Raw genomic sequence first — 18,092 nt, 5'->3', positions numbered from 1 at the left:
TACATTGTAGATATGTACATGCATTATATAAATGCACAAAAATGTTGCCTGCCCCTTGAGTGAACTTCATTCATGCATTGCCCGGGAAACCGTGCAACCGTGCAACTGTGCAACAAGAGACCAACCAACGACAGTTTGGTGCACAAAAATTGCAGCAGCATCGCCAAAAATTGTTGTCAAAAACCTTTTTCATAGCTTGAAACATGAAAACTAAAACTAAAAAACAAAAATAAAAAACTTTAAACACCAAACTGGTTTTGTTGTCTACTGTTATGGAAATGAAACATGGTGGTCTTTTTATTTACTTTAAGTTAACAGACCCGCCGCTCATAGACAACATGCATACATATGTACATATGTATCTATGTACGTATGTACGTATGTATTTAGGTATGTATGTATGTGCATACATACGTACATGCACCTGCAGATCACAGTGTACCTGCACATTGGCTTTACCTTTCGGATACGACACGAAAATATGTAGGTATGATTTCAGCTATGTGTATTCATTGTATCAGCTGTTAAACTAGTCCCAAAAACCAGTTTTACCGCAAAAGAGATTGCCTACGTAGTTTTATTTCCATGAGCATTTTGTTGAGTTGAGTTGAGTTGAGTTGAGTGTTTTGCTTTGCTTTGCTTTGTGGACGTTGAGTGTGAGTGTTTTTTGGAGTCCGACTAAGCCCCAGGCAAGACAATGTAAGGAGCGAGGTAGAGCTTCGCAGCAAGCCGTTTGGCTGTTTACCTCGCTTGTCCATACCGTTTTTGTACACTCCCTGCAGAAGTTTCTCTCTCGCATGATTGTTATTTCGCACCATTCAAGCACCCATCATCCATCACACTCAAAGTCCACTCAACAAAACGCTCAATGAAGAAAAAAGTTCAGTGCGAAGCCCCAACAGCGCTCCAACATCGCCCATACCTGTGGCATCCACTGCGCCGTTCTCACGTGTCGTTCGCGCTGCGATCACCTGTACACACACATACTCGCATCTATGTGGATAGCTATAGCCTACACGTCTTTAGGTGGCTCCCGCGATACCGGTTTTCCGCTGGTATGAATATGCCCAAGAGCTAATTTTCTAAAAGTTATCTCCTGAGATGTTTGTAAAGTTCAGGCACTCAATGGACGGACTCTCGTGATACACTAAGAACCCATTTAAATTCAAATGATGCTGGCGATACCTGTGCGAATTCCTGATTACTAGTGTTCATATTGTTGAGAAAACGAATAAAAGGATCAGTTCAGAAGCTCCCCAACTGGTTTTAATGGTGCTCGTGAAGAAATACAAAATTATTATTTTACCAATCGGCTTTCGTAGTACAATACAACACAATACAATACACAAGTTAAAGAGTCTATAAGTTGGATAAGTTGGAATCCAAAAGAAATGGCAGTGCAGTGCATTTGCGATGGAAATGAAGTGTAGGTGGGCACTGGCTAAGAAAAGGTGGCCTAAGTCTAAACTGTTTTCCGATAAGTCTGGCAAATGAGGTCACGTATGTAAAGATTTCTTAAAGAAAACGTCAGCCTGTCCCTGTCCGTCGCGTCGTCAACCTGTCACACTACTTTTACCACATGCTATAGCGATCCCACACATATTTGTGCTGTTTGCTTTTCGCGGGATTCCGAACTGGTATGAGTGTAATTCATATAATATACACAAAACCAGATAGATACCAGATCGTCTCAAAATGTCAAAATCCATCTATAGCTCCATAACTTTGGAATGCTGACAAAATATATTGCCTTAAACGTGCCGTGCCGTGCCCGTGTCTTACTGTGTTTGTGTGTTCTTTGCAGTCGGACTGTACGTGATTTTGATACTTCCGAAATGTAATAGAAACAATCAAAAATTTGTTCCCCTCATCGTGTGCTCAACATTTCTTGTTTCAACAAATGGTTCTTGGATACACTCAAACTCAGCTCAACGGCCTAATAACAAAATTTGAAGAACACCCATCAGCATCCTGAAAGCATATGGTAAGTGCAACTAGCTGTAACCGATTGATAAGAATATAATATGGCATTTTGCCTTTGCTATCGTAACCTATCGTCTCTCTATGGGAGCATCAAACTAAGTGGCATCGACCTTAAGGTAATCTTCTTAGGGCGAGACTTAAGTATACGAATAAAACGCAATAAAACTAAACTCACAAAGAACAGAAAGAAGACAACCTATAAGAACCCACTCTTGTACACTCTCAGGTATAAATAACAACTTTTTAATACCCACCTTACCCCCTCGCCATCAGAAAGCCTTCTATGAATTACTTGTGGTTTTTTGTTAAGCGAAACTTAAAATACGTTCGTCATCATTATACCCTTACAAAGAGACTAAGCATTTCCGCTCCCAGAAAGTAAGCGATATGGATCTCCGATCTTATCGGCTTCGAATTATTACTGATCAACAGCCGAGTCGCTTCGTTCCTCCTGATTGTCCGTAGAAGCGAATGGACTAACAGCTAAAGAATGTCATAATATATTTGGTGTCCATATTTGTTTGATGCTCCCCTCGAAAACCGGATTAGCGATATGAGCTCCTAAATTCCATACACTTGAAGACACAAAATTCATCTAAGCTTTAATAGTACATATGTGAGGGCAATAGTACCTAATAATATTACACCGGAAGTAGCAAGGGAAATTGTTACTTTCACGAGTTAATTTTGCAAGGGCTTGGGCTGGAGCGTGTAGCAAGGATGCTTGTGGTTTTCTTTGCTTCACAATGCTGCTACCAACTGGATAATTTGACCTTTAGTCAGTCACGTTTCGGAAAGTTACCTCAAACTGAAGATGACTACTGACTTCAGTACGTTCGGTTAATGGACGGCAAATGATACTTCTTCGCTTTCTATTTTCAGGCTTGTCAGATTATGTGCCAGACCCATTGATATTTGACTGCTTATTGCAAAGTACTTATGAGTATTTCTACTTACACTTGCACAAATTTCATTAAAGTGGGGGTTAAAGTGCGGACCGGACCACACGGTTCTCCCGGCCGTCTAAACCACATAACCACACAAGTCGATGTACATATGTATTTGCATATGTACATATGTATCCAGAGATACTCGTATTGCAATTGCAATAGTCGCCAGAATCAAACTGATAAAATGAAACAATTTTGTATAGATAGATATGTACAATTATAGGTATGTACGCGGTACACATAGTGTGCATGCATGTATGTGGCAACCATCGTTCGCATTCCAATAGATTTCAGATTTAAGTTCGGTGTTCGGTGTTCGGTGTTTGGTGTTCGGTACGTATTGTACCACATTCAAAACTAGAAAATGTTCGCAGAAACAGCATCAAATAAGCAACAGGTTTCTTGTATCTGAGCACTGGGCACCCAGCAGCCAGCAGCCAGCAGTCAGCACTAGCGTTTAAAGCAATTCTTCGGCTTTCGTTTTATTTCGCAAACCAGTTTTGGCACATTCGGCTTTTTCTATAGGTTTCCGGTTGAACATATTCAACAGCTTTGCAGCTTCATTTACTCGCATGTTGTTTTGTTGTTTTTTTACGACAGGTATGCCCAGTGAAAGCTATATTATATAGACAAATAGTCTTTAGAGCGAAGGATTTGTGTACTGGAGATGCTGTGTAAAGCCGTCATAAGAGCAGCAGCAGCAGCATCATCGTTTATAGGAAAATATATATAAAGACAGCCAAACAGGGTGATAATAACGGGGCATTGTACATTGTTTAAAGGTAAAACTTTCACTCTTATTTTGGGGCGATTTTTCACATAAAAATAGTCACCAAAAACTCTCTGATATGAGTGAATTTTCTATTTTAATTTTCAATAGTACGAAAACGGATCTAAAAGTTGTACAATTCGATCCTTTAGATTGTATTTCAAATGGTTGACGGACTTCTAGTGGTTCACTTCACCTTTAAGAAAACTTTGGGACTGAGATACTGATTGCAGGAAAGCTTGGCATGACATTTTCCAGAAAATGTAAAGATTTCAGACAACGTTTCTAATTTCAGATCCATTGTGCATCCTATGGAAGCTACATATATGATAGAATTACTCGAACTTGAATACAAGGGTATGTGCATTCAATCAGCAATAATAGATATGTATATGTATATGTATATGTACATGTGCAAGAGGTCGGAAGTGCTTATGTACTCTCTAGTCTCTACTGCACTATTCTTCTCTTTCCTCTGGAAAGCTATTATAACCGCGTTCTAATAAGTGCACTGCAAAAGATACGCGAGCTGTGCTCCTGTAGCAGCCAGCAAGTCTACGGTGAATGGTGAATGAGTCAGGCAAGGTACAGGTACCGGGTACCTGGTACCAGGTACCAGGTACCAGGTACTGGCGGATTTACAGCAAGAGAAAGCCAACGAGAATAGCCAGCATAGGGATAGCATAGCACAGCACAAGATAGCTCAAGAAGTGGCTTTGAAATACGTTCCTAACTGTATCTAAGCCACAACTCGAACAGGCTGCCGCCGCGCCGTTTAGGCGGTTGATGAGATGGGCAGCTCCGAGAGAATGTACACCTGTACAGTGTACACCTTCCAGCTACCTCTAGGAATAAGTGCAGTTGTTTGCTTAGTAGCTTGGCTCCCCATCTTATAAGAGTTTAGTCTTCTTTTTTGCTGTTGTTTTGTTTCTCATACAACTGGATGCAACCAAGGAATGCGGTTTCATTTTTAGCACTTTTCTGATGACTGCTTGAATGCCAGCTCTTTTTGTGGCTGCTCTGTCCGGGGAGCATTAGAGGGTGCACGATTTCGAGGTTTCGTTGCGTTTATTCAGTTAGTGGAATAATTAGACTAGTTGTTAGCTAAGATAACTACCGATGGAATTAATATGGGGCTAAGTTTTGTGCTCCAATGTACCCAAGCCCAAGCCCAAGACCAAGCCCAATCTTTTGTCGTTCACAAAAATACGAGTACGAGTACGAGTACAGCAGCAGACTACGGCTACGCTGTGGTAGATGCGTTCGCATCTATGATTTCCTCATGCCCATATAAACATGCAGATGGTTGGACAAGAATCGCACAGCAGAGCCGAAGAGTGTACCGGCAACGCCAGTTCTCTAGCTGTCCAGTTGTCCGTTGTCCAGGTTCCAGTTCCAGTTTTGTTTAAATGTTTATTGCATATTGATTTCACACCATTTAAGGAATGAGAAGCCATCTTGGTTCATATACACAGACAACTTATATACATATAAGTAGGGGGCACTTTAAAGCCACGCAGCGAATAGGTTTTGGCTTTGCGATTCACTGTTAAAAATAAGTACATACATACATATGTCTACTGGTAGGTGACATTAACAATTGCTTACTAAATAATACCCATTTAATTACAGAACAATGTCTGCTAACAACAACATATCAGCAATGCAAGGACTCGGACTCTTAGGACTTTTGATTCTGCTGTCCTCAGCTGTTTTGGGCAAATCGCAAATGTGCGAGGTGGAAACTGGCCAAACTAATATAATCCTGGACATAGAAGAAAGTCGCGAGACATGTAAGAGAATTTCAAATGAGTATACAACTATGACCGACTATGAATGAAGAAGCATTAGAGCTCCTATAGTGGAACTCCATAAACCATTTCTTGGTAGATTTGTTGTACGATTCAAATGTTTCTATGGTAGATTGTGCCATGAATCTAGTGTTCCCTCTCTGCCGTGCAAACAGTGTACTATAATAATGGAGTGGCTTCCTTAGAGAAGGGTTGGACATCATTACCTCAGGAGAATTACCAGCCCAGCAAGAAAAAATTGCATGTCTTACGCTACCTCTTTGTTGGATGCCTCATAAACCTGAAGCCATTTTATATGACTTTTAAACACAGTAAACATAGTAAAGGGGCGGACACATGCAATGCAGCCCGTACAGCTCGTACAACAGACAAACCCCAACTTTGAGATCCATAGTCTGCAAGCACAAAAGGTGCAACGCCATAATTATAACTTGGATACGTGTCCATGAACATGTATCTAGATACATATGTATCTATGTACATGTACGTACGTATGTACTATGCAGAACCGACGGCTTGATCTGATTATCAGAATAAAACATAACACTCGCACATATTGTGTGTATGTACATATGGATGCATATTTAAATGGTCGTGCTCCTCAAGAATGCCTAAATCAACACAGGCCAAACGGGCTTCTGTGAATTTTCCAATATTCATATGTATCTTTAGCCCCACTATTACGATTACTGCTCCATATATATGTACATACATACATATGTGCATTTGTGGATACATACGTACTCGTACGTATTGTGCAAGATCTGAATCTGACTGGCTTTCTAGACGCAGCTGCCGCTTAACACGAACTTTTACAGCACGTTCATATGTCTCATACATACATACATACCTACATACATGCCCACATACATACAATATAAACGCATACTTCCCAAGCGATGGCTGCTTTAACCCTCAATTCAAAGAGAAAGGATCCGATTCTATTCGCTCTTAGTGGGGCTTCAACTGAATATAAATATTTGTGTACCAACATATGAATGACTACTACTACTACTAACTAATACGTATCTGTGATAGTCATTGGACAGCAAACGACACCCCCAGAACTTCCCATCTTTGGCGATCCGGAGACGGAAATAGATCTCGATCTAGTTTTTCCAAAAGGACAGCCAACGTTTCAATTGATCGGAAAAAGACTGCAGTTGCTGCAGCCCCTTGACCGGGATGAAGAAAATCTTAGTCACATTGTGTTCCAGGTAAGTGTATCTCCCCAGGAGCGGCTCTTCGGCATCTTCTAGGCCTCTTCTGGAGATGTGCGGATGTGCAAATGAATTAAAAGCCGTAATTAATTGTTTGATGAAATGCACATGCCACCCACTCAAGAATTACGCCATTTCTTTCCAGGTGTCCTGTACGATTCGATCCTCTAATAAGAAGCGCAACATTCCCATTATTGTGCGCGTGTCGGATATCAATGACAATGCGCCCCGTTTCATGAACACGCCCTATGAGGTCACCGTACCCGAGGTAAGTAGATTTCAAGCATTCAAGACACGAACAGCTTTTTGGAGCGCCAAAGTTTTGCTTGTTCTGTTTGCCCGTGTGCCTGTTGCCTTTTGCCCGTTGCCTGTTGCCTGTTGCCTGCCTTTCTTGCCGCATTTCCCCCTTCGCGAGCTACCAGTTCGCGTTCGCAGGCCGCAGTTGTTACCGCCACAAATGCTCCACTGCAGCAGAGTTAGAGGCAGAGGCAGAGGCAGAGGCAGAGACGGAGTTTGAGTCCGAGTCCGAGAGTCAGGTGAATGTGCATAGCCTTCTCGATGGTATAGTCGATGCCAGCAAGCAGCAACAACATACAAGACACTAATGAAGTGGCAGACAAGCATGTGTTGTCCACGTCGCATGTTGATGCAACATGTTCATGTTGCTCCGTGCCCGTGCCCCAACAACAACAACAACAACCACAATTGCATGTGCAGACAAGACACAACATCACATCTAAGGCTACAATAGTATTTCCGTCTGTTAATCACGTATTTAGACTAATAACGTTCAATTACAGAACAGTTGACATATTAGAAAGCACCAACAAGTAATGCCATGAAACAAAAGAGAACCCCTCTTATTAGATCTTTCAGTTATACGACCATACCTACATACAATGCATATCACTCGGAATAATCATAAGCCACTTCAAGGACTTTACAAAGGCCCCATTCTGATCTTCATACAATTGGCACAGAAATCACAACTCGCTGGCAATAAACTTACTCAAATATACGTACCGAAGGAGATTTAATCGCGAACCATCGGTAGGAATACCTAGGGGGATTTATTCATAAATAATTCATTATGCAACGTGAAGCGGCGAACAGCTTTAAGGCACAGAAGTCTGGTGAGAGTGAGTCCAATCGTATGCTCGATCGAGTACGGCCTTCCTTCTTTTCTACCGAAAATCGTGTATTATTGCTGGCGATTGATTGCTTGTTGGTTTTTCAATATCTGAAGAAACCCCATAAACTTCAGGAAAATAATTAGCCAGTCTTTTCCCATAACTACACACGAGAATGTAGTGTGGGCTTTTCGTACGAGGTATCCCATTCGTGTTCCCATTATGGCACTCTGTCAGTTCTCCAGGAATATATTTGGTATGCACTTGCCGCCGTTTTAAGCGGGACTCTCGAGGGACTGTTTGTGGAAAACATCTTTGGATTCGTTCTCGTTTATCAGCTAATTAAATGAATACTAAATATTTTACGATGCACGTCCGCTCAGTTGAAATTAAATTCTAAATAGTACCCTACATATGTGCATGTTTAAAAATGCATTTTAATTCTGTTGGGCTACTGAGCTTTTTCAGCAGCGTAGCTTGCGATCTGTTTAATGATAAGTCAATGATTGTTTATATTAATATGGTTTATTATGTCGAATAGAGTACATACAATGATAGCGGAAGAACAATAGCGAAATATGTACGGATGCAATAGCGATAGCGATCGATCGGTTCAAGACGGTGTTGGATTGAAGAACAATTATGCGAATTATGCGAATTATGCGAATTATGCGAATTATGCGAGAAGTGAGTGCTAGAACAAGACCAAATTCAAGGGCAGGCGCCCTAACCAAAGCGATGCTTCGACAAGAGCGCGACAGATCGAGAGAGAGATAGAGAAGGCAAAAGAAAGAAAGACGCGAGAGAACGGTTGCATCGGCCGCTGCAGTGCGGGAGCATATGTACTATATGTATGTATGTATGTAGCTTACAATGTGGTACCGTGGAACAGTGGGCAGTGCAAGCAACGAACAATAATAGGGACTAACTTTACTGCTGCACCCCTGGCTACAGTCGTAACCCAACACATTCTTTTAAAACAGAGCACACCGGTGGGCACTACGATCTTTCGGAACATACAAGCGCTCGATAAAGATGCCGGAGTCAACGGGCTAGTGGAATATTTTATTGCCGAACAAAGTATTAATGCAACCGAAGATGAGAAGCTCACTAGCGCTGATGGGTATGGAACTTTTGCCATATCCTTTCCGCACCAGGGACAAGTAAGTTTATTTTTATGTAAGACACAAAAATAATATGGTAATAATAATACTTTTATGCCCTACTTGCAGGTTACTGTATCAAAGATTTTGGACTACGAGAAGGTTCAGCGGTATTTTGTGACCATTGTAGCTTCGGTAAGTCAAAAACCCCAGATTCAATATTCAAAATCAAACATCCAAACGCGTGCAAATTTAGAGAAATATAATGTTCGGACCCCCACTTTTGCCCACTTTCAGGATCGGGCTCGCAACACCGAGCATCGACTGTCTTCGACCACCACTCTTACTGTCAATATAGCCGACTCGGATGATTTGGATCCCTCATTTATATACCGGGGCTGCGTGTCAGTCGAGGGTGCCTGCATAAACCCAGAGTACACGGCGTCTGTGCCGGCAGGGTCGTTGCTGGGTGTCCTCAATGTGTTGCCCGAGAGAATACAGGCGGTCGATCTGGACACGATAAACTCGCGGATTCGCTACAGTTTCGCCAGTGGAATGCCTGGTAACTATGAAGACTACTTTGAGATTGATGAAGAAACGGGAGTGCTGAAGCAAACAAAAGCCATTGATACGTCCACGGCCAAGAGATATGACATTATCGTGCGCGCAGAAGAGATTTCACCTGCACCTCGACGGTTCACCACGGCCAAACTGGCGATTGCTGTTAAACCGGTCGATGCCAATCCCCCGGCCATATCCTCCTCAGCCAGCGAGGGCTATGTTGACGAAAACTCGCCCATAGGCACCAGAGTCTTGGATGCAAACGGCAATCCCATATCCTTCAGAACCACAGATGCGGACTTGGGCGAGGGCGATCCCAAGCCCGATTATATATATGAACTGACCACGCCCTCATTCAATGTGACCAGTGGAGGCATTCTGGTAGTGAACGAAGACAACCTCGATCGGGATCCGCCTGCCCCCGGCCGGTTTAAGTTTCAGGTTGTCGCCCGGGAGCCCCGAACGAACGCTGCCAGCGCCCCGTTGAGCCTCACGGTGCATCTGCGAGATATCAACGACAATGCCCCCAAGCTGGCAATGGTCTCGCCTATTGCGATCACTGCCAATTCGGGGGATCAGAGCGAAAGTCGGCTGGTCACCCAAGTGACAGCCATCGACAACGACGAGGGGCCCAATGCCGTGGTCGCCTACTCGATTTACCACGTATCCAACAACGGCATTCAAAAGTTCACCATCGACGAGCAAACCGGGGAAATCAGAACCCACGGCCGCCTGCTGGCCGGTGAGCAATACAGCATAACCGTGCAGGCAACCGACATAGGAGGACTCTCTTCGCAGGCCATTGTGGAGGTGAGTGTGACACCGGGGCCGAACACGAAGCCGCCCCGCTTCCAGAAGCCCATCTACGAAGTGCAGGTTAGCGAGGGTGCGGAGATCAACTCCACAGTCACCGTAGTCCATGCCGATGATCCGGAGAACGATGCAGTCGTCTACTCAATCATATCCGGCAATGATCTGCGTCAGTTTGCTGTGGGCCAAGAAACTGGGGTCATCATAGTGATACGCAAGCTGGATCGCGAGAGTTTGACGCGCTACCAACTGATCATGAGGGCCGAGGATAGCGGTGGCCTCTCGAGCAGCGCCACAGTGAACATCAAGGTTACCGATATCAACGACAAGAATCCAGAGTTTGATGTGTCCACTCTGCCCTACGTTTTCCAAGTGGACGAGGGCACTGCCGATGCCTTCGTTGGTGTGGTGCATGCCACTGACGCCGATGAAGGTATAAACGCAGAGATCACTTATTCCATACCCACAGACGTGCCATTTACCATAAACGGCACCTCCGGGGAACTGCGCACAGCCTCTCAGCTGGACTATGAGCGCTTGAACGAGTACAAGTTCGTGGTTACCGCCAAGGATGGGGCTCCCGACGCTCGCCTGGGCACGGCCAGCGTGACCGTGCTAGTGCATGACATTCCCGACGAAGTGCCAAAGTTCAGCGATGCTCGCATCGACGTGCATATACCAGAGAACGAGGAGAGTTTCCTGGTGGCCACGGTGCAGGCATTCGATCCAGACACGATTCCGGAAATAACCTACGTGCTCCGCAAGGGGGATGCGGAACTGTTCAAGGTATCTGCGACCACCGGAGAAGTGCACACGATCAAGGGGTTGGACTATGAGAACCAACGACAGCACCAGTTGACCATCGGTACAATTGAAAACGATGGAGATGGGCCTGGAGACACACTCCAGCTGGTGGTGGATGTAGAGGATCGGAACGATTTGCCGCCGAGATTCATAACTGTGCCCGATCCAGTGACTGTGAACGATGACCAAGCCATAGGCACCATTATAGCCACTCTGCCGGCCATTGACGGCGATGGCACCTCCCCTGGAAACGTGGTTCGCTACGAGATAGTCGGACGCGGCAAAGCACCAAAATACTTTCAAGTCGATCCAGACACGGGGGCAGTGCGAATCCGCGACGAGCTGCGCAAGGAAGTCGACACAGAGTACCACGTGGACATCCGCGCCTACGACATGGGCGATCCCCAGCTGAGCTCTGTGGCCCCTCTTCGCGTGGACGTGCGACACCTTGCTCTATCCCAGAACAACGATATGAACATGGACACCAAGCTGCAGAGCGGGATGATAATGAGCACGGACAACATCGGCCTGGGCTTTAGTGACGACAGCTACACAACCAGCGTGCCGGAGTCCACGGAAGTGAATAGCACCCTGAAGATTGTTCAAATCATTAATTCGAAACAGTCGACCAGCGGACCGGCAGACTTTAGGTGCGAGTTTGTGCTTGGAAACGACGAGGGAAAGTTCAACCTGAGCCTGGCCGACCATGGATGCAGCATAGTCCTCGTTCAGTCGTTGGATTTCGAGAACAAGTCCTCGTACACGCTCCAGCTACGTCTTGTGTCCCACCGCTACTTTGTCAACCCACTAAAGGACAAGACCACTGTGAACATAATAGTTCAGGACGAGAACGACAATGCGCCAGAGTTTGTCTTCAATCGGCTTCGTGGTCAGCGGGACACCTTCTACACCGTTGTGACATCAGATATGGATGTGGACACGACCATTCTGCAGGTGCGTGCCACCGACCGGGATTCCGGAAAGTTTGGCTTAGTTCGGTACAAGTTGTACGACGATGAGGACACGGGAATCAGTTTGGTGTGTACTCAAAGACAGTTTTATTACAATATAAAATAGGAGTACATTCTAACTTGTTTTTAATTGCAGCCAACAAGCTTTTTTCTGATGACAGAAGATGGTGTTCTGCGAACTGCGAGGCATTTCAGAAATGAAGAAGCCTTTCCAATGACATTCTCGGTTGAGGCGCGGGACAGCGATGCCCAGGAACAAGGATCACATCGCACCAGAGCCCGCATAGTGGTCAACAAGCTGACAGACATCAATCGTATGGCACTCTCTTTTCCGAACGCCGCTCCCAGTGAAATTCGCAACTACCACACGGAGGTGGAGGAGCTGCTCGATGAGAAAACCGGACTTGTCAGCGGCATTGAGCGGTTCAGCAATCAGAAGTATCTGGCAAACAACGGCACGGTTATCGAGAACCAAGCTGCTACGGATGTGTGGTTCTACCTCATCGATCCGAAATCGGAGAAACTATTAAAGCGCAACGATAGTATTGTGGAGACTACGTTGCTGGAACCCGCTGCGCGCTTGGAACTGAACTTTGCTTTGCCAAGAGCCAAGGCCGATGGAATTTCCGTGCCAATAGAAGTAAAGGAACACGTTCATAAGGTAGGACTTACTCGTGAAAGTTTGACATTTGTGACATTGTGAGACCTTTATTAGATCAAGGCCGCCATAGACATTGATGACGAAGTGTTCCCCTTCACGCTCATTGCCATATCACTTATCATTCTGATATTGGGCACCATAGGGATAATATATATATGCATTTCTTGGTCAAAGTACGTACCTTAGCATAGGATAGGCCCAGATGCCTGTAGTAAATAACCAACCCATTTCCTAATAGGTACAAAAACTTCAAACAACGCATGCGGCAGTATTCGTCGACGAGTCCAACGCGCTACGACCCCGTCATTGTCAACCAGCAGGCTTCGAATGCAAGTGAGACTGTGGCCAGTATGAAAGAGTACGAAACGCAGATGCTGGCAATGGCAGTGCCGCCCGATGGTGATGACGACCTGCAGCTGGACTTCAGCGCCAAGAACCACGCCTTCTCGCTGGACAACGTCAGCTACATTACACACAAAGAAAACAGCAACGGCAACAGCCACGGTGCAGGCGGTCAGTCTAGTCCATCGCATTCCGATGCAACAACGGCTACCATCGCCACACTTCGCCGCCACAACAATCTCAACAACATGAACAACAATCTGGCGATAAACAATAGACAAAACACCTTCAATCGCACACTAGAGATCAACACCCGCAACAATGCCAACCCACTGGGCTCTCCCCAGAACACGAATGGTGCTCTTTCCGGCACCTTGACTCTGGGGCGCATTAAGCATCAGAATACGAACCATTATCAGAACGGGGGATCCAATGGGGACAATGGGGTTGGACGAAATAATTTGGCCATTGCCAAAAATAATGCCTACAGTACGATGGGCAGACGTGGAAATACGTTTTGCGGTGCAGGATTGTTGAATGGATGCGTAGACAGTTCTGGAAATGGCGACTTGATCAACAGCAGCACGCTCGGTCGTCACAGCCAACTGAACAATCGCATGTACAGCGGAGAAGTGCCCATCACCAACCCGCTTTTCCAACGGTAGATACAGCCAAATATAGCCAAATAGTGCTCGTATGTAAACCTTAGCTCAATTTAATTCATATTTTGCAGATCGAATGGTGACGGACACAACCACATAAGCTGCACCAATGAGAACGTATCGTTTGGAAAGCGAGACTATGGCCAAATTGGCTTCTCGTACCTGAATGATTTGGATCGGTCAGAGGTGGAGACCACAACGGAACTGTGAACTGTTTGAGAAGATGTCACAGACACAGACACAGAAACAGACTAGAGTGAATATAGTAGAGTACTTAGCTGGATATTTTGTACTTTTAATTGTTTATTGTACCATAAGCTAGCGCATTTGCCATCGAATTCCGATTATAACTTGTAAATATTTCACTAGGGATATTATTGAATGGAGAAACTGATAACTGATATTTTGTAACTGTGCTCTAAGATCAAAAAACAAAAAACAAATAAATACAGTCATTAATTTTAAGTAAGTGAATTGAACAATAACTATCAGTAAAATATCTCAATTGTTAAATTTATATAAAATAAAAAACGTCATGTATGCATCTACATTGTATCAATTTTGTGAAATCGTTTGATGTTAGTACTCGACGACTGCTCTGCTCGTGAAGCAATTTATATCATAAACTTTACGAATTGGGGTTCTGCACGCCTGATATTGCACGTAATGGGCAACATAACATTATCCTTTACCAATAATTAACTGAATTTTGATTGGCATTTGAGTTGGCTTACACAGGCTTACGCAGCGGTCGATTGTTTGGGTGACAATCTCAGAAGCTTAATATCGTTTTTTCTGTCTTCGCTATGTGCTGTGGTGACATTGCGAAAGCTTCTGGAAAGCATCATGTCTGCAGATATTTCAGTTTCAGTAATGAGAGTACTTGTTGAAGGGATTTCGTCTTCTTCGGTCTCAGATTCGCATTTCTGTGAGAAGAGATATAGTAGGTAGGTTCGTCAATAAGAGGCATGAGATATCAGATAGATGATTGTGATTAAAACTAATATACAGTGCATTTCCACGTTGAGGCAAAATATTCATCTACATATACATATATGTATGTACACTCTCCACATTCCGATCTTCCACTGCCGACGTATTGTTACATGTTGAAATATGGTCAGGGCTTTATCCAACAGACTACCATCTTACCATATAAAACCAGAGGATGTGAGTTCGGTCATTTATTCAAAGTCGATCACAAGCTGTTCAATAAACCCGTATGTAGATCTACACTACTGGCCAAAAAAATAAGTACATCGGTGTCGTGCTAGTTTGTTATGGAATAGCTCGAATGTTTGTATGTGTATGGATGCCAATTGTTCATATTTGGAAAGTTTAAAGTCTAGCCAAATATTTAAATCAAAAATTAAAGTGGGGAACCATCTTGATAAAATTCTATTCATACATTTTTGCAGAATGGGCATTTTTGGTCTGGCCAAAATAATAAGTACACTGGTGTTATTTATATATTTGAAAGGATGAGGCAAAAACTCGTTGAAAATCATTTGGCATGGTCTGGGTCAGATGGGTCTTAAAAGTGGAATAATATATTATTGAGAGACGAAACAAAAATAAATCTTTTTGATAATGACTCCAGAAGATGTATACAATGACCCAAAGGCAAAGAATTCGACTTCCGGTACACAAAGAAAACGGTTAAGAACGGAGGCTGATGTATAGGTATCTGAGGCTATTTTTCTTGGCATGGCGTTGAGCCGGTACATCGCATAACTGATCATGTGATCCAATTCGGGTATAAAAACATATTGACAGACATTATACAACCTAATGCTGTGCAAAACATGCCCTTGAGATGGGTCTTTCTACCAGAAAATTACCCATAGCACACCTTAAAGGTGGTGAAGGTTTGGTTTACGGAAAAAAATGTAAACGTTATGGCTTGGTTAAGTCAGTCTCCTGACTTAAACCCATTTGAAAACCTTTGGGGTGACTTAAAACGTCGAATTGGTAAAAATGCTTTTCGAAAAGAAAAAGAATTGTGGAGAATTTGTGCAAAAAACGTGGTGTGAGATTTCAGTGGAGACTTGCCGCAAACTTATTGCTAGTATGCCAAGAAGAATGGCCGAAATCATCCAAAATAAGTGTGGCTATATAGGATACTATTAAAAGATTATAAATTATAAGAAAAAAGTGTAAAAATTTTGATACGCTTTTAGTTTTTCGCTTTGGAGAATTGCTGTACTTATTATTTTGGCCAGCCCTTATTTATGATTTTAAGGTTTAATCGATCATAAAATATATATTTGAAATGAAAAATGCTTATGATAAACATTTTTATAGTCTATTGTAGGTTAGAACACTAAAAGTAAATTTGATTTTTTAATTATGTTTATTAGAAAAGTTTTATAGGACGTGAAAGAAAGCTCATAAGCGTGTACGTATTATTTTGACCAGTAGTGTACATACTCGTAGTTCTACTACAGTTCTATATGATAGGTCTAAGATCTAGTTTTAATATTGTTGAGGTGGCAAATACTCGTATGATTAACAGTTTGAGTTATAAATTTGTATGCAAAACACGTAGACTATAAGTACAATAGCAGAAGCGACATTCGTGTGTAAGTGATGAAAATGGTGTGGTTAGGCTTAGATTTTATTTAACCCACCTTTTGTATGTACTGGCGCTTGGCTGGCACCACGCTCAGATGCAGCACACAGTTCGCGTCTTCAAGCATGCTAGTCACGGGCTCCTGGCATACAACACCGCTCCGCTCCACTCCACATGCACGAAATAGAACCTGGCGCTTATCCTCCAATATGTGCTTGCGGCAGTGTTTGCAGCATGGCAGCGTTCGCTCTCCACATTTGACGCCGCCCTCTGTAAAAATGCACTTGGGGTTGTTGGCCGACTTCGATGCAAACAGCGTGTCCCGCGCGCGTTTCTCTTTGAATTTTTTGTAGAGAACCGCTTCAACGCCCTGCCGACGATGGTAGCTGTTGAGCGCCTTCAGTTGTTCGTAGAGCTTGCGCTCGAGCGGCGTCTCCTTAAGCTGATCGTGGATACTGCCTGCGAATATAGAAAGACAATTCAGAAACCTTCTGCGAAAACACTGTAATAATTTTGACATTACAGTAGATTTCCCGTTCTCGCCGGATGTCGTGCAAGTACTGCCGACGCCTTTGTTTCAGAACAAGCTGCAAATGGGACAGCTCTTCGCGGTAAAGGCCCTGAAGTTTATTCACTTTCAACTCTGCAATCCGAACAGCCTCAGCACAAGTGTAGACGCCGGCATGCCTAAAAGTAATCATTAAAGGACCCTACAACCAGTGTACTTGGTGAAAGACTTACTTTAGAGGATCATCGTCTTCAGAATCGATGCTTTCGTTCTCCGATTCAAAGAACTCGATATCTTTGGCGGTATTCTTCACACAAGGCGGATCTCCATCATTGCTGGAACTGTCGGAGGCGTAATCTAAGATTCGACGACGGCGGCGGACCTTTTCTACAACATTCTCTATACCGTTTCGATGATCCTGATTAACTATAATGGAAACTTAAATTAAACCCACCCTAACTATGTGGCACTGTACTCTGTATGCTGCCTTACCAAACGGTGCCACGTGCGGTGAAACAACATCGATCATATCCTCATCCGGCTCTGTGCTCGGATACTCGACCTTAATATCCTCTACGTTTATGTGATGGGAAAGAGTGCTGAGCAACGTCTCATTGGTCTCGACGCCACTGCGGAGACGACCGACGGCTACATGCGTCTTTTTCAGCTGCGTCTGTCGGTTGTGCTCGAAGCAAAGTGTAGTGAGTATCTGCTCCTTCTTGTTATCATATTTGGGAACCGCGTTTATGCACTTTCTTCCGTTGGTGTACACATGTGTGCACTGGCGGTAGTTTGCCCGGGGATCGCGAAGAACGTGGCGAATGCAAAACTCATGCCCGTCAACCCGCGTCTGGCTGCATTCGTACGTAGGATTGGCGCACGACTTTATTTTGGCCACATCGACCAACAGTTGCTCTTTTTCCGGGGTACAAGGTGCGCCCATGAACCGGGAGCACTGGCGCAGCTTGTTGGGGGAAAAAGTAGCCATTATTTCCCAACGGCGTCGCTTTTATCTAATTTTTAAGAAAAATTCTGCGAAAACTAACACGCAGTGTGACCGCGAATGACGATAAAAGTATACCGTCCGACCCTCAAAAATATACCAACATATACCGTCTCATTTTCAAAATATACCGTAAATATACTGACGAATTCAAGTTCTATTAGACATATTCCTCGTTTTTGATATTCCGTTGAATATTACTAGCTAGATAGAACCCTCAGCCCTGCCCACA

The 18,092-nt window shown here is 43.9% G+C and overlaps 2 protein-coding genes across 3 annotated transcripts; one reads left to right on the top strand and one right to left on the bottom strand.

The window, feature by feature from the left end:
- The first annotated feature begins 778 nt into the window (after positions 1-778).
- LOC108156036 (cadherin-99C) lies at positions 779-14,327 on the top strand. Of its 2 annotated transcripts, XM_017287288.2 has the most exons (12): positions 779-1,055; positions 1,805-1,984; positions 5,335-5,495; positions 6,552-6,730; positions 6,879-7,001; positions 8,847-9,026; positions 9,096-9,161; positions 9,264-12,179; positions 12,249-12,773; positions 12,828-12,946; positions 13,012-13,776; positions 13,849-14,327. In XM_017287288.2, exons 3-12 carry the CDS (start codon positions 5,339-5,341, stop codon positions 13,985-13,987), a joined length of 5,169 nt encoding a protein of 1,722 aa, XP_017142777.1. In that variant the 5' UTR covers positions 779-1,055; positions 1,805-1,984; positions 5,335-5,338; the 3' UTR covers positions 13,988-14,327. The 2 variants fall into 2 exon arrangements, with proteins under 2 accessions (XP_017142777.1, XP_033244478.1); XM_033388587.1 differs by having other exon boundaries at positions 779-1,984.
- Positions 14,061-17,932, bottom strand: LOC108156037 (KAT8 regulatory NSL complex subunit 2). Its single transcript, XM_017287290.2, has 5 exons — positions 17,350-17,932; positions 17,091-17,283; positions 16,873-17,036; positions 16,408-16,808; positions 14,061-14,703 (listed from the first exon to the last, which is right to left on the bottom strand). The coding sequence occupies exons 1-5, from the start codon at positions 17,843-17,845 to the stop codon at positions 14,518-14,520; spliced, it is 1,440 nt and encodes a 479-aa protein (XP_017142779.1). The 5' UTR covers positions 17,846-17,932; the 3' UTR covers positions 14,061-14,517.
- Between the last annotated feature and the right edge of the window lie 160 nt (positions 17,933-18,092).

The sequence above is a fragment of the Drosophila miranda genome, chromosome 2 (genome assembly GCF_003369915.1).
Source record: "Drosophila miranda strain MSH22 chromosome 2, D.miranda_PacBio2.1, whole genome shotgun sequence".
NCBI lineage: Eukaryota > Metazoa > Arthropoda > Insecta > Diptera > Drosophilidae > Drosophila > Drosophila miranda.
This window is presented reverse-complemented; position numbering and strand designations above follow the sequence as displayed.

What these genes read in the sequence shown, in the direction of transcription:
- LOC108156036 (XM_017287288.2), top strand. Translation starts at nt 5,339, where the DNA reads ATGTCTGCTAACAACAACATATCAGCAATGCAAGGACTCGGACTCTTA. An exon ending in ATGAGGTCACCGTACCCGAG is followed by an intron (nt 7,002 to 8,846) that starts GTAAGTAGATTT and finishes CTTTTAAAACAG; the next exon opens with AGCACACCGGTGGGCACTAC. An exon ending in CCTTTCCGCACCAGGGACAA is followed by an intron (nt 9,027 to 9,095) that starts GTAAGTTTATTT and finishes CCCTACTTGCAG; the next exon opens with GTTACTGTATCAAAGATTTT.
- LOC108156037 (XM_017287290.2), bottom strand. Translation starts at nt 17,845, where the DNA reads ATGGCTACTTTTTCCCCCAACAAGCTGCGCCAGTGCTCCCGGTTCATG. An exon ending in GCGAGAACGGGAAATCTACT is followed by an intron (nt 16,809 to 16,872) that starts GTAATGTCAAAA and finishes CTATATTCGCAG; the next exon opens with GCAGTATCCACGATCAGCTT. An exon ending in AGCGCCAGTACATACAAAAG is followed by an intron (nt 14,704 to 16,407) that starts GTGGGTTAAATA and finishes CTCTTCTCACAG; the next exon opens with AAATGCGAATCTGAGACCGA.